Source organism: Vicia villosa, unplaced genomic scaffold, assembly GCF_029867415.1.
Source record: "Vicia villosa cultivar HV-30 ecotype Madison, WI unplaced genomic scaffold, Vvil1.0 ctg.000077F_1_1, whole genome shotgun sequence".
Lineage (NCBI taxonomy): Eukaryota > Viridiplantae > Streptophyta > Magnoliopsida > Fabales > Fabaceae > Vicia > Vicia villosa.
The window spans coordinates 204,986-217,823 of record NW_026705001.1 but is presented as its reverse complement, the minus strand read 5'-3'; the positions used below and the strand labels follow the sequence as shown (position 1 = coordinate 217,823).

At 29.5% G+C, this 12,838-nt stretch overlaps 1 protein-coding gene across 1 annotated transcript; it reads left to right on the top strand.

Moving 5' to 3' along the window:
• The first annotated feature begins 8,101 nt into the window (after window positions 1–8,101).
• LOC131623681 (uncharacterized) lies at window positions 8,102–12,794 on the top strand. Its single transcript, XM_058894695.1, has 10 exons — window positions 8,102–8,256; window positions 8,538–8,704; window positions 8,807–8,909; window positions 9,845–9,957; window positions 10,632–10,700; window positions 11,019–11,134; window positions 11,654–11,708; window positions 11,822–11,942; window positions 12,196–12,338; window positions 12,438–12,794. The coding sequence occupies exons 2-10, from the start codon at window positions 8,567–8,569 to the stop codon at window positions 12,531–12,533; spliced, it is 954 nt and encodes a 317-aa protein (XP_058750678.1). The 5' UTR covers window positions 8,102–8,256; window positions 8,538–8,566; the 3' UTR covers window positions 12,534–12,794.
• Window positions 12,795–12,838: the final 44 nt, after the last annotated feature.

Sequence of the window (12,838 nt, the reverse complement as noted above, 5' to 3'; positions counted from 1 at the left end):
TTTTTGCATATGGAAGATAAACTATTTTGTAACCCCTGTAGAAGGAGAAGGATGCACCAAATGTGAAACTATCGTAGAAGTTGGAAGAAGAAATATCACGTTGGATATTTTACCCATTAATAAAAAATAATAACCGAAAAAAACAGAAATAAAATATTGTATTAAAATAGTAACCATTAATAAAAAAATAGTAACCGAAAAAAACAGAAATAAAATATTGCATTAAAATAGTAATATATGGCACCTTTAATGAATAGTTAAAGAGATGAAAAAAAACTAAAAATTAAAAAGTTGTAGGTGGTTATGAAATAGAAAATATATATATATATATATATATATATATATATATATATATATATATATATATATATATATATATATATATATATATATATATATATAAACAGTTTAAAAGTTTTAAAAAATTAGTAATTTGAACTTTAAAAATTATCGTACTAACTTATATAAATAAAAAATATATTTTATTAAATGTCAAGATTAAAATTTGAATTATATAAAATTAAATATATGATTTAGCCCCAGAATAAAATTGAGACAAATTCAATTTTTATAATAATTTACACCAAAATATATTATTACTATTAAAATTAGAGAAATATTAAAAAAAGTCATTTGATAAATTATTTTTCAAAAACAGTTTTAAAATTAAAAATAAATTTGTTAATTTAAATTTTAAAAATTATTATTCTAATTTATATAAATGAATTTTTTAAAAATTATATTTCATCATTTAATTTTGAGTTATATAAAATTAAATATATGATGTAATTACTAATTAACAATTTATATAAAAATAGGAATAAAGTTTTAAATAGTTTTATTCTTACTTGGTTTCTTTAAATTTTTGTTGAGTAGTAATTATTATTTTTTTTTGTTTTTTACTTTTATATTATCATAATTGTAGTATATTAGTTATAATTAAAGTGATTATAAAATGGATTTTGTTATTGTTATTAATATTTATTTTTAATAAGGGACAATTTATTATGTTATTATTATTATTAATATTTATTTTTAATATAGGGTCAATTTAGTAAATAACACATTAGGTTTTTTTGTTAAGAGTAGCTATCATGGTGATACGTGGCTAGGAAATAGCTATCATGATGACACGTGGCTAGGGTTGCCATCATGACAACCTTCCATTTATATATATTAAGATATTAAGATTAAGATTAAGATAAGATGAGGAGAATAATTGAGATGAAAAAAAAAAGATAAATTTGTTAGTGATTATCACTCTTAAGAATTTTGATAAAAAAGATGAATGATTTATTATTTGATTTTAAAGTAACGTTTTTAATGTGAGTGTGACTATTTGATTTTAAAGTAATATTTTTAATGTTAAAGAGTGTTGATTTTGTTTTACTCTTTTCTGTAAAAGCTATGTTCTAATTTATCACATATTAGCATTTTTTTAATGAACAATTTATATAAATATAATATTTTAACTCTGATTGAAGAATTATATAATAGAAGTAATATTTATGAAAATAATAATAATTTAATAATTTTGAGAAATTTTGATTAGATATTGATTTCATTTTTTAATAATTAGTACATAATTATTTTTATAATTCTACAAGAAATTATTGGCATCTTTTAATTAATTGGAAGAATATTTTATACATTATATGTTTCTTTGTAGGGCAATGTTAACGAGTGTCCCAGGGGCACTGATTAAGAGTATAAAAATGATATGTTCTGTTATTAATACTTGTATTCATTGCATTAAAAATAGAAATAATTGACTTCTTTAAAGTAACAAAATTTATGTTTTATTGAAAATATTTGTATTTAATGAATTGAAAATTGAAACAATTAATTAATTTAGATAATATTTTATTTATTTGGAAACCTTAAAGAGTGTCCCGGGGGCACTCGTTAGCATGATCCTTCTTTGTATTCAAAATATCTTATATTTTAAAAGAAAAATACACGTGTAGATAAATTAATAAACGGTGGAATCCACTTTCTATTTGTGTTTTTGAAAGTTTTTTAAAAGATAGATCGGACACTCAACTATATATATATATATATATATATATATATATATATATATATATATATATATATATATATATATATATATATATATATATATATATATATATATATATATATATATATATATATATATATATATGGTATGTGTAATATCATTTAAGGGTTTTTTTTATAGAGTGGTCTCATTTCTTCTGTACCAACTAATCCACCCGAGAGCATTACTGCCCCATGTAGCCTCTGAAAGTTGGTCCTAGGCTCCTTCGAATTCAGGACTTCAAGGGGAGCAAACCCTTGAGACCCAAACACCCTCCCACTAGGTCAACCCTCTCGGGTTAATATCATTTAAGGGTGAGATGTAGTCTAAGTTGGTTGATGCCATTTTTGGCATGAGACGACATTATCATTAAGGCTGTTAAAAAAAAACTAAGAACTAAATTAAACTGAACTGAAGTTAAAATAACCAAACCGTTATAGTTGGTTAGTGAACCAAATCATTATGCACAAATAGTTCTAGAACCAAACCCTAACTGAAATCAAATCGAACTGAAATTGAACTCGAACCGAACCAAAACTGAAAAAATGCTTAAAAAAGTTAATCTTAAAAATTTTTATTTTTGAAAAATAGCTTAACAGTTCAATTCTTTGATAAACAGTTCCGTTTGAAAAAAATTATCTTTTAACGGTTTAGAATTTCGAAACGGTATACGAAACTAATAATTTTGGTTTAGCTCATTTTTTAGTAAATTGAAACGATTCGATTCAGTTCAAATGAATTTTTACTATGGTTTGATTTGGTTCGATTAAGTTTTTCTAACAAATACCATGAAGAACCCTAGGCAGACATTATGAATAACAGGAAGTAGTGACAGTGGTATGGAATTTTGGTTAGAGCTAGAATTGGTAGTTGTAATAAAAGAGACAAATTAAGAGTTTTGGATTGTGGTGGTTGAAGCTATAAAATGTAGTGGTGAAAATGTATTTTTGAGAGAGAGAGAGAGAGAGAGAGAGAGAGAGAGAGAGAGAGAGAGAGAGAGAGAGAGAGAGAGAGAGAGAGGTGTTTGGGGTGTAAGAGGTGAGGTGGGTGAGGTTGTAATCTCATTTTAAGAGACTAAATAAGATTTTGGAAAGCTGTGTAGGTTGTGGACTAGGCACATAAGGAATAAAGTTTGCAAGATTTGGTGTTGAGGAAGATGTGGTGATGTATGCAAGTGAAGACTAAGTATATGATTAGTAGAGTGTGTAGGAATAAATAAGGATAAAGTTGAGGTTATCCAATCTGCTAAGGAGTGTGTAGGAACAAAAGTATGAGAAGAGGACTCTTTGGATATGATCACATAGTATGGAAATTTGAGTTCATTAAATATTACATTTTTAGAGTTGTAAATACAATCATTTGTAACCTTTGGGATACATGAAATATCCTAGAAAAACACACTCTTGAGATCTACATTAATCAAGTTTGTTTGAATTGTAGGGAGAAAGGAAAGGAAAACAATCACATCCAAAAGGTTCTAAGAATTATGCAATCCTGATTTTATGTAGAAGGACAAAGTAGGGAGATTTGTGACCAAGAATGGAATTGGTAGACGGTTATTAATGAGGTAAGCAGCAGTAGCAAAAGCTTGGTCCTAATATTATAGTGAAATTTTTACTTGAGCTAAGAGTGTAAGTTAACATATGTTTCAACAATATTCCTATGTTTTCTCTCTACCAAAACCATTTTGTCGATGGGTGTGTGGACAAGCTAGATGATGAACAATGCCTAGGGTTGTAAGATACTTAGTGAAATGGAGAAATCGCCTCCTTTATCACTTTGGACATATTTAATTTTGTAGCCACATATTTAATTTTGTAGCCGAACTGAAGTTCAATCATGACTTCAAATTGTATAAATTTATCCATGGTATTAGACGCAAGAGCTAAAGAAAAAACCCAAACAAATATAGAAAAGACATCAACACAAATATGAAAATTTGTATAGCCATTAAATGATTTTCATAGGGATGGGTCCTCAGAGGTCAAAAACAACAAGTTCAAAGGGATTTTTTATAAACAATTGAGGAGGAGGGAGAAATAAGGCAATGTTATTTTCCAAAGCAACAATCTGAACATAGCTAAATAGATGTCTTAGATGGTGGAGAGATATTACAAACGTTGAGAACCTATTTTAGAACTTCAAAAAATGAGGATGACCCTGGTATTCATAATTTAAAAGATGTATGTGAATTACTATAAACACTATTATGCAAAGTAGATGAATTATCTCTCACAGCTTAATCACAGATTTTGAGTTCGATTTTTGACTGGGAAAGCAGTAGTGTTAAATCTCTAGAGGGAGAACTTGATCGCCTATATGGTCCTACACAGTTCGAGGGATTACAAATTATTCTCTACAGTTGTGCGCAGAGGATACCCTGTATTTATAGTAGGCACCTGTATTTACAATAGGCAAGACAACAAATTTGTTTAATGAAACACAATTACAACAAGCTATGAAAAATGGGAGATAATAGGTCTGGTAGTGGTAAAGTTGTTATGCATTGATGTTGTTGTGGGGTTTTGGACTTGGGAAAGTTAGTGAATTTGAGGAAGATGACTAAGAGCAAAACCTAAAATTTCAGCAATAATGTTTAACATCGATTTTTCCAACCCTAACTCCATCACAAGAGTTGGTCAAATCCACCTGTCACCGCCACGTAGATTTTTAACAAACTTTGACTAACGAAGTAGGCAAAAAGGAATCATACGCCTCTATTTAAAAGTTAAAGGATCAAGGTGACACGAAAAAAATTAAGAGACCAATCTGAGCCCAAGGGTATAGTTGAGGGATCAAAAAAGATGTTTTGTCTTTTTGATGTGTTGGCAGTAGTTTTAAAATGGATAACTCATGCCAAGGAACCCAAAATGTAATGGAAGACAATTTAACTATGTGGGTGGACCAAGAAATGTTAGATGTCATATTTGTCTTCACTGGTAATGGCTGTCGGGATCATGCTTTCATCGAGATGGTTCCCCCTCGAATTGAGGATTACTTTTCCCATAGGAAACAAAATGGTGTGTAAGAAGTATGAAGGGGTGTGCCATTCCTTTCCATGAATGTTTATTTTCCATAACAAGTTTCTGCATTCCTTTCAATGACTTTGAGGAGAGCATTCTGAATCACTTGGGAATTGCCCCATTCGCACTACTTTTGGTGAGCTGGACTTATGTCAAAATCTTAGAATATTGGTATGAGTACAAGAAAAATGCGCCAATCATGACACATTTTTCATATTTTTAAGGTCAAACACCGTTTGAGTGATTAAGCAATGAGTCACGATTTTCTCTCCCTTAGATTGAGCCAAAAGATGTTTGAGGTCTACGTTGTCTCTGATTAAAGTAACAATCTAATTTTAGCTTTTCGTATTAGTAGTGTTGATTGTGGTTTCCGCATTAACAATCAGGATTTCAAAATTTGGATTTGACGTATCATAATTCATACCAATATAAACCCTAAAATCTATGAAAATTTTGGATGCATCAAAACAAAAAGTAAGGCAATGATGAGAAATTTATTGAATTACTCTTCAAATGTGAGAAATGAATGATCAAAATTGATTAAGGAACTTACTCTGAATAAAATGAGTGAAAATTGAGAGATTTTTTTTAAAGAATGTTGAGTCCAGAATTTTGAGAGGTTATGTGTGTGCTTTTTCACTTAATTTCAGATGTAAGGAAATGAGGAGGAAAATACGGGTCATGTTATTTAAAAGAGTGTATATGGATATCAATTTTCTTAGGGTGTTTCTGAAGATTATAATTTAGACGTATATATTTTTGGAATTAGTGTTTTTCTGATGGGCATGGTTTGTTGTAGCATGTGGTGCGCCTAAATTCAAACTCCGGACTAGGCATTACAACGGGGGCTGGGTAAGGGTGAGTTTAAGTAATATCATCCCCACCCCTCCTCTCTTCACTAGCCGCGCCGTGCCCCAAGTCCAGTCAAAGGTAACAAATTGACTACTCCCTTCCAATTCCCATAAATTGTAGTTTTTTTTTTTTAATTTTTTAAATACATATTTTTTTATAGCAATAAAAACCAATAACTAAACTAAGTACTTGATCATTTTAAAAATAATCATAATACTTGGTCATTCTTATTTATTATATATTTTTAAAAAAGAGTAATAATTCTATTAAACTTGTTATCTTAATATTAATAAGGCTAAATGAATAATAAAATTATTACAACTAAGAATAATAAATTAAATTTAATAACTGGGGACAAAGCGGGATGGGTGCGGATGAGATACTAACATTCCCGTCTGCCCCGTCCCCGCTCCCAATAAAACAGATTTTTCCTTTAAAATTCAGGGCATGGTTGGTCGAGTTCAAAATATTTATACCGTACCTCCTACTTCTAATGATGCAAGAGGTATTTTTAGTTTTTTAAAGAGTGCGAGAGAATTAATAAAGATCCAATGAACAACTTCTTGAACTTAAAACTCTATTTGTAACAAAAAAAATTTGTTTTTTTTTTTAATTTGTATTTTCAAAAAATATAATTCATTTAAATATTGTTTTTTAAACTATTTAAAAAATACATATATTTGGACTTTAAATTTTAAAAAATAATTTCAATTTTTTTCTCATAAAAGCCAAAAAGATATGCTTGAAAAATATAATTTTGAAATAAAATTTTTTAGATAAAAAAGTAGAAGCTTTGAAGACTAATTTTAATTTTGAGAGATTTAACTTTAAAAAACTTATTTATTTTAAATTTATTTCGTCTTAGAATTTTAAGTTTAAACTCTTAGGCTATGTTTGGGAGTTTGGAGGGGAGGGGAGGGGAAGACTTCCAAAAATTAAATTTTAAAAAAATGTAGGAAAATATTTAACATTTTTTGAAAAAATGATTTTGTTTAGAATGATAAAAGAGTCATTATCATTACTAAATTTTTAATTTTCATAAAACTATAACAACCTAAAAGATATTTGGAAAATTTATGTAAGCCCTTCAAAATCCTCCAAAACCCTCCTTTAATACAATTTTTGAGTTCCCCCATTTTATGAGGTTTTTGGTGTTATGAGTAAACTCAAACCCTCCAAAACCCTCCTATCCAAAATCTTTTTAGCATTTTCATCCAATTCTTCCTATTTTCCAAAGCCTTCCCCTCCCTTCCCCTCCAAACTCCCAAACATAGCCTTAAAGTTTGAAACATTTAAAATTAGACCTCAATTTCAGAAATGTTCATAAAAAGACTATTGCCTTTCCTCTTTCGACATATTAAAAACTAGTTGAGCTACTCAAAATCAAGGTTCTAATTTAAACTTAATTAATCAATTACTAAGTATATATTTTTAGTACTTTTCTATTTTTTTTTATACTTTATCAATATAATTTTTTTAAATTGTTTAAGTTCAATAATTCCACTTGATAACAATATTTTGTGTTGTGGTCTCGAACTCGCATATGTATCGCAAGTTCAAACATGTCTTTATTTTAATATTTTTATATAACTATCAATACCAACCAAAATAATTTAACGAGATAATTAACTCCACTCATTTGTTATTTAAATTAATTATATATGTTTTTAAAAATAATTATAATTGCAAATTTAATTGATTATATTAACTGAAATACATTATTTTCAATATAAATTTATAAAATCTATATTTACTATTTTTTGAGACTAACAGTTAATAAAATACATCAATACTACTAGAATAAAAGCTCAAATATGGATTTACAACTCAACTCAAACAAACAATTACAATGTTTACATAAAAAATTTACTGTTAGATACAGTTGGGAAGTAGTTTATTTAGAAAAATTTCCTAATAAAACATTTTTTTTAGAAAATTGACACATAACAAAATACAATTATCCTAAAAAATGCTCAAATTAAGTCTACTAAAAATTCCATGAAAACAAAAATTAAAAATAGAATCTATTTATCTTCAAAATTAGTCAAAGAGTTTCCACACCCAGCACGCATTTGACCTGTCTCTACCAACACGCTACTGTCACAGACACGTCACCCTTCATTTATTTCTTTATTTTAACTTTTTTTTTTATTCTTTTATTTTTAAGGAAAAGTTCTTTTTTTCTTCCTTTTCAAGCACGAAAAGTAAAAACAATTTATGATTTTCTTCCAATTTCAATTTTATTTATAAAACCCTAAAAATATTTTTGTTACTTTGCATTTTCGTACTGAGATTCGTTTCAGTCTGAGAAAAATTCAGGTACTGTTGTTAACAATTTGTTGATTTGAATTTCCGTTTACTTGAAATTAGGGTTTATATGCTGTATGTGTTATTGTTGCTATTGCTATTGCTATTGCTATTGCCCCTTTTGAAATTCAGTTATGTTGATTTGTATATTGTGTTGATTTTCATTGAGTTGAGTAATTTGAGAGGTTAATTTTGTATGGTGCTTGTTATGAACATAATGGGGTTTTGTTAGAATTGATGAACTTGGTGGTTTTGGGATTTTAGAATTGTGAATTTTTTTTTTTGACTTGTAGGCTGAGATATATAGTAAAGAAGAGTTTTAATGTCTTCAAAAACGTTGAGGAGAAGGCTCCATCATGGGGATGTCGATGGTAAAAGGAAGGATCATTTGGATGCTTCGGAGTTTGATTCTTTGAATGAGCCGTTGTTGGGGGGTGATGATTATATTGAGAACAAGAAGGTTTGAAATTGTTGTTGTTTTTTATTTTGGGAGTAGGGGTTTAGTTCATTTTGTTTTTGTTTGATTTTATGTTTTTTAATGTTATGTTTATCGATTATGAAGATATGTACACTTGAAGATTTGTGGGATGATGAGAGAAAGAAGGCTCAAATTCATTGGACATTCTTGTTTTCGAACCTTATTGCGCAATGGGCACAGTGGTTAGGTATGTGTACGGCGATTTGGCTTGCCATTAATTTATACTTGACATTGTTAGTGATAATTGAGTATAAATTGTTTTGCTTTAATTGTCTAGTGAAAAGCAATATTAGATTGTTTCTCAGTTTTTACATTCTATGCTAGCTGACTGTGGACTTATTTACCATTAGTGATAGTTATGGAGTGAATAATTCCTATTCCAAATGATTTATCAGGAAAGTTGATGATCCATTTTTCCTCTGAACTTCTCAGTTCGTACATTCTATGCTAGAGGATTGTGGACATATTTTCCACTAGTGATAGTAATGGAGCGAATAAAATCCTATTACAAATGATTTGTTAGGAAAGTTGATGATCTATTTTTCCTCTGAATCTGAAATTTTACGTTTAGAGTGTCGGCTAAAAGAATTAGTTGTAGGATTTGCTCGATCGAGCATTTCTTTTGGAGCTTGTCTTGAGTATTTGTTGACTGAATCGACGGCGCTGCGCATATCAATTTTGAATATGAATCACAGCTCGATTCTCAATTAATTTTGATAATGAATTGCAACTTACTGCTAAATTTTGTTTATTCAGCTACATTTTATTTGTCATTTTGTTTTATGAACTATTCATTGATTGTTTTGAAGTTCATGTATGAATCTTACAACTCATGACAAGATTTGATTATCGAATTCACAATTTGATAATCATGTTTACACTCTTTGGTGTTTGTTGTTTTTGTAAATAGATGAATTTACTATCAAAGGGATTGCTTATATATTTTTTTCATTTTTGAAAATATCATTTATGGACTATGGGGAAAATCTGGTTCTTATGTATGTTTTATATCTACCTTTTCCCCATTGTTGACTGGTGTACAAATAAAAATAAAATGCAAATTGCATGATTTTAGTTGTGATTATCTGACATGTGATCAATCATTTCATATTGCCTTTGCAGCGAACGTTGTAATAGGGTCTGGGACTCTTCTTGGTCGTCTTTTATCTCTTCCTTCTAATGCTCTTTACTTACAAAATAATAGGATGCTGCCTCCACCTCTTAGTCCTGTGCAGGTATGTATTGTGATATCTTATTTAAATTTCTATAAGTGTGTTTTGATCAAAATCAAGTAACCAACTTCAATCTTAAGTTAACCCTATCCTAAAATATGGTTGATCTAAATTATGAACTTAGTAGACATATCTGAGCATACCTTTGAATTGAACTCCACCAAAGCCCCTTACTCAATCATCCTCTGTCTTTTGAAAAAGAAACGGTGACCGGGGAAATTCTGATTTTTGATGATAAAAACACTAGATAGGATATTATCACCGGATTTGGTTTGATACTGCCACACAATTTCTTGAATAGGTGGGTAATAATAGATAATAAAAACACTTGATAGGATATTATCACCGTGTTGTTTTTTTGCAAAGAATAGGTGGGTAATGGATAATTCATTGGAATTTGATGATATTGATATGTATTTGGTTGCATTGTTCTATATCCATTAACGTACTTGTTTTTTTTCCTTTTTAATTAAAGATCACATGAGATTTATAAAAATTGTGGGAATTATAATTGAAAAAGTTATCTGAACAATCAATTTTAATCAAATAGTTGTTAAGTAAATGTTCTCATTTGTCGAACAATAATTTTCACTGACTGTATGCTTTTGTTTTTTTAACTTTCAGTAATCTGCTACATGTATTTATGTCATATTTATTCATATTTCTTTCTTTCTTAGGAAGAAAGACTAAGAAACTTACGGCAACGGCTTGAAGTCCCTTTTGATGGTTCTAAAACAGAGCACCAAGTATGTATTTAATGTTTTTCTCACCTAATCACATGAATGATTTTTCTTTCTATATTTTGTGTTTGTCCAATCCTGCTGTCGTTTTGATACGCACCTGATACCATTTATAAATTGAGTTTGCTTACATTTGTAAATTGAGTTTCCTTACATGGATGAACTAACAAGTGGCCAAGGAAACTGCTCTCCATGTATCTAATTTATCCATAGCATACTTTTGAGATTCTATAATATAATACTTGAAAATAAACTTGTAATTAACATTTTATTTTATTTTGATAAAGAATTACATTTTCTAATCTCTTTTTTGTTGTTGTGCAGGAGGCTCTTTTACTATTGTGGAGATTGGCTTATCCTGACAGGGAGCTTCCTTCACTTAAATCAGATCTTTGGAAGGAAATGGGATGGCAAGGTTCAGACCCATCAACAGATTTTAGGTGTGTGGTCAAAAGCTATATGTTTTGCTCTAACAAGATGGGGTAGGGGCTTGAATATGAATAGGGTTTTAGTTAGCTATAGGTTACATACTCAAAATCACTTGAACTAGCTTTTGGGGTTGAGTTGAGCCCAATATATACTCAATTTTATTAGTTTCTTGTTTAATTTTGGAATCAGGGTTGAATTGAGCCCAATCTATACTCAATTTTAATAGTTTCTTGTTTACTTTTGGAATCAGGGTTAAACTCCCTGGCATATTCTTAACTAAAAAACACTACCTCAAAAAACATTTTGAGGAATATATGCCTAATCTTGAAGTTTTAGTGCAGCAACTAACTGAAAAGAACAAAAAAATGCAACTCATGGAATGCCTAAGTCATTTATTAGAATGAGCGGAACAGTGTGTACAAAAATATCTCCACATTTAGGAAGATATATCTTTTTTTTATGCCGACAACTTGACGTGTTTTCAAAATTATGAAAGAATTCATAAGAATTTTATTATCTTGGTTTTGCAGGGGTGGAGGATTTATATCATTAGAGAACCTCATCTTTTTTGCGCAGAAGTATCCAGTAAGTTTCTTCTACCATAATTGCATTTACATTTATATTCTACATAGTTGTGACAAATAATTAAGCGGGTGATTCTAACTAGTCTAGCACATTTCTACCTGGCAATGTCATAGGCTTCATTCCAGCGATTATTGCTTAAACAAGATGGAGACAGAGCAGAATGGGAATATCCATTTGCAGTAGCTGGAATCAATATTTCATTTATGTTGGTGCAGATGCTGGATCTTCAATCAGGTAACTTGAATTCTCTTGAGGAGAAATTCAGTGGTTGTACTGATTACATTATGCGTGAGTGAAAATAAAGGCGCTATTGACAAAATGGTTTTGAGAATCGTAATACCTAAACAGATACCATGAAATATTGTCATATCACGTCACATTCATAGATTATGTTTGGGTTTCTGTTGCAAACTACGATAGAGTCCAAAAGTATGTTTGCTTCACGTTTCATGTGAAATCATCTGATGATGAACTATTCTCCTTGCAGTTCATCCATCTTCTTTGTCAGGAATCTATTTTCTACGGCTGCTTGAGGAGGATGAAATGGCATTTGATATCCTTTTCTGCATCGCCTTTCAAATGATGGATGCTCAGTGGCTAGCAAAGCGAGCTACATATATGGAATTTAACGTAATATATCATATAAAATTTTCTTTGCTCACCGGTTAATTTATTATTGTTCTTTGACAGTGTTCTTATTGCTTTAAGATATTTTGCTTTTTTCTTTAGGATGTTTTGAAGTCAACAAGAACGCAGTTAGAGCGGGAGCTTGCTCTTGAAGACATCTCCAGTATAAAAGATTTACCTGCTCACAACTTGTTGTGATGATTAGTGCTCATTTTAGTTCAACATTTCTCTCTCACATTTTGTAGCTAGAGAATGTTACCTTAAAAATGTATCTAAAATATTTGTGATTCTATCTCTCTGAATAGAAGCATGAAAATCATAAAGGAAAGTGGGATCCCAAATATCAAATTAATCCTTCTGTTGATTTCCATCACGCCTTGTATTTAAGCATTTATTAGCATTCAGGAAATTGTTTACAATAATACAAAAAGAAAAGAGGGTCAATCATTTGCTATTTTATTGATAGTTTGATGTCATTACACAAAACATGATATTGATGAATC

Bases quoted from the DNA above. Each gene is read 5' to 3' on its own strand.
- LOC131623681 (XM_058894695.1), top strand. From the start codon at position 8,567: ATGTCTTCAAAAACGTTGAGGAGAAGGCTCCATCATGGGGATGTCGAT. The intron at 8,910-9,844 runs GTATGTGTACGG...TTGCCTTTGCAG, and splicing joins GCAATGGGCACAGTGGTTAG to CGAACGTTGTAATAGGGTCT. The intron at 11,135-11,653 runs GTGTGTGGTCAA...TTGGTTTTGCAG, and splicing joins GACCCATCAACAGATTTTAG to GGGTGGAGGATTTATATCAT.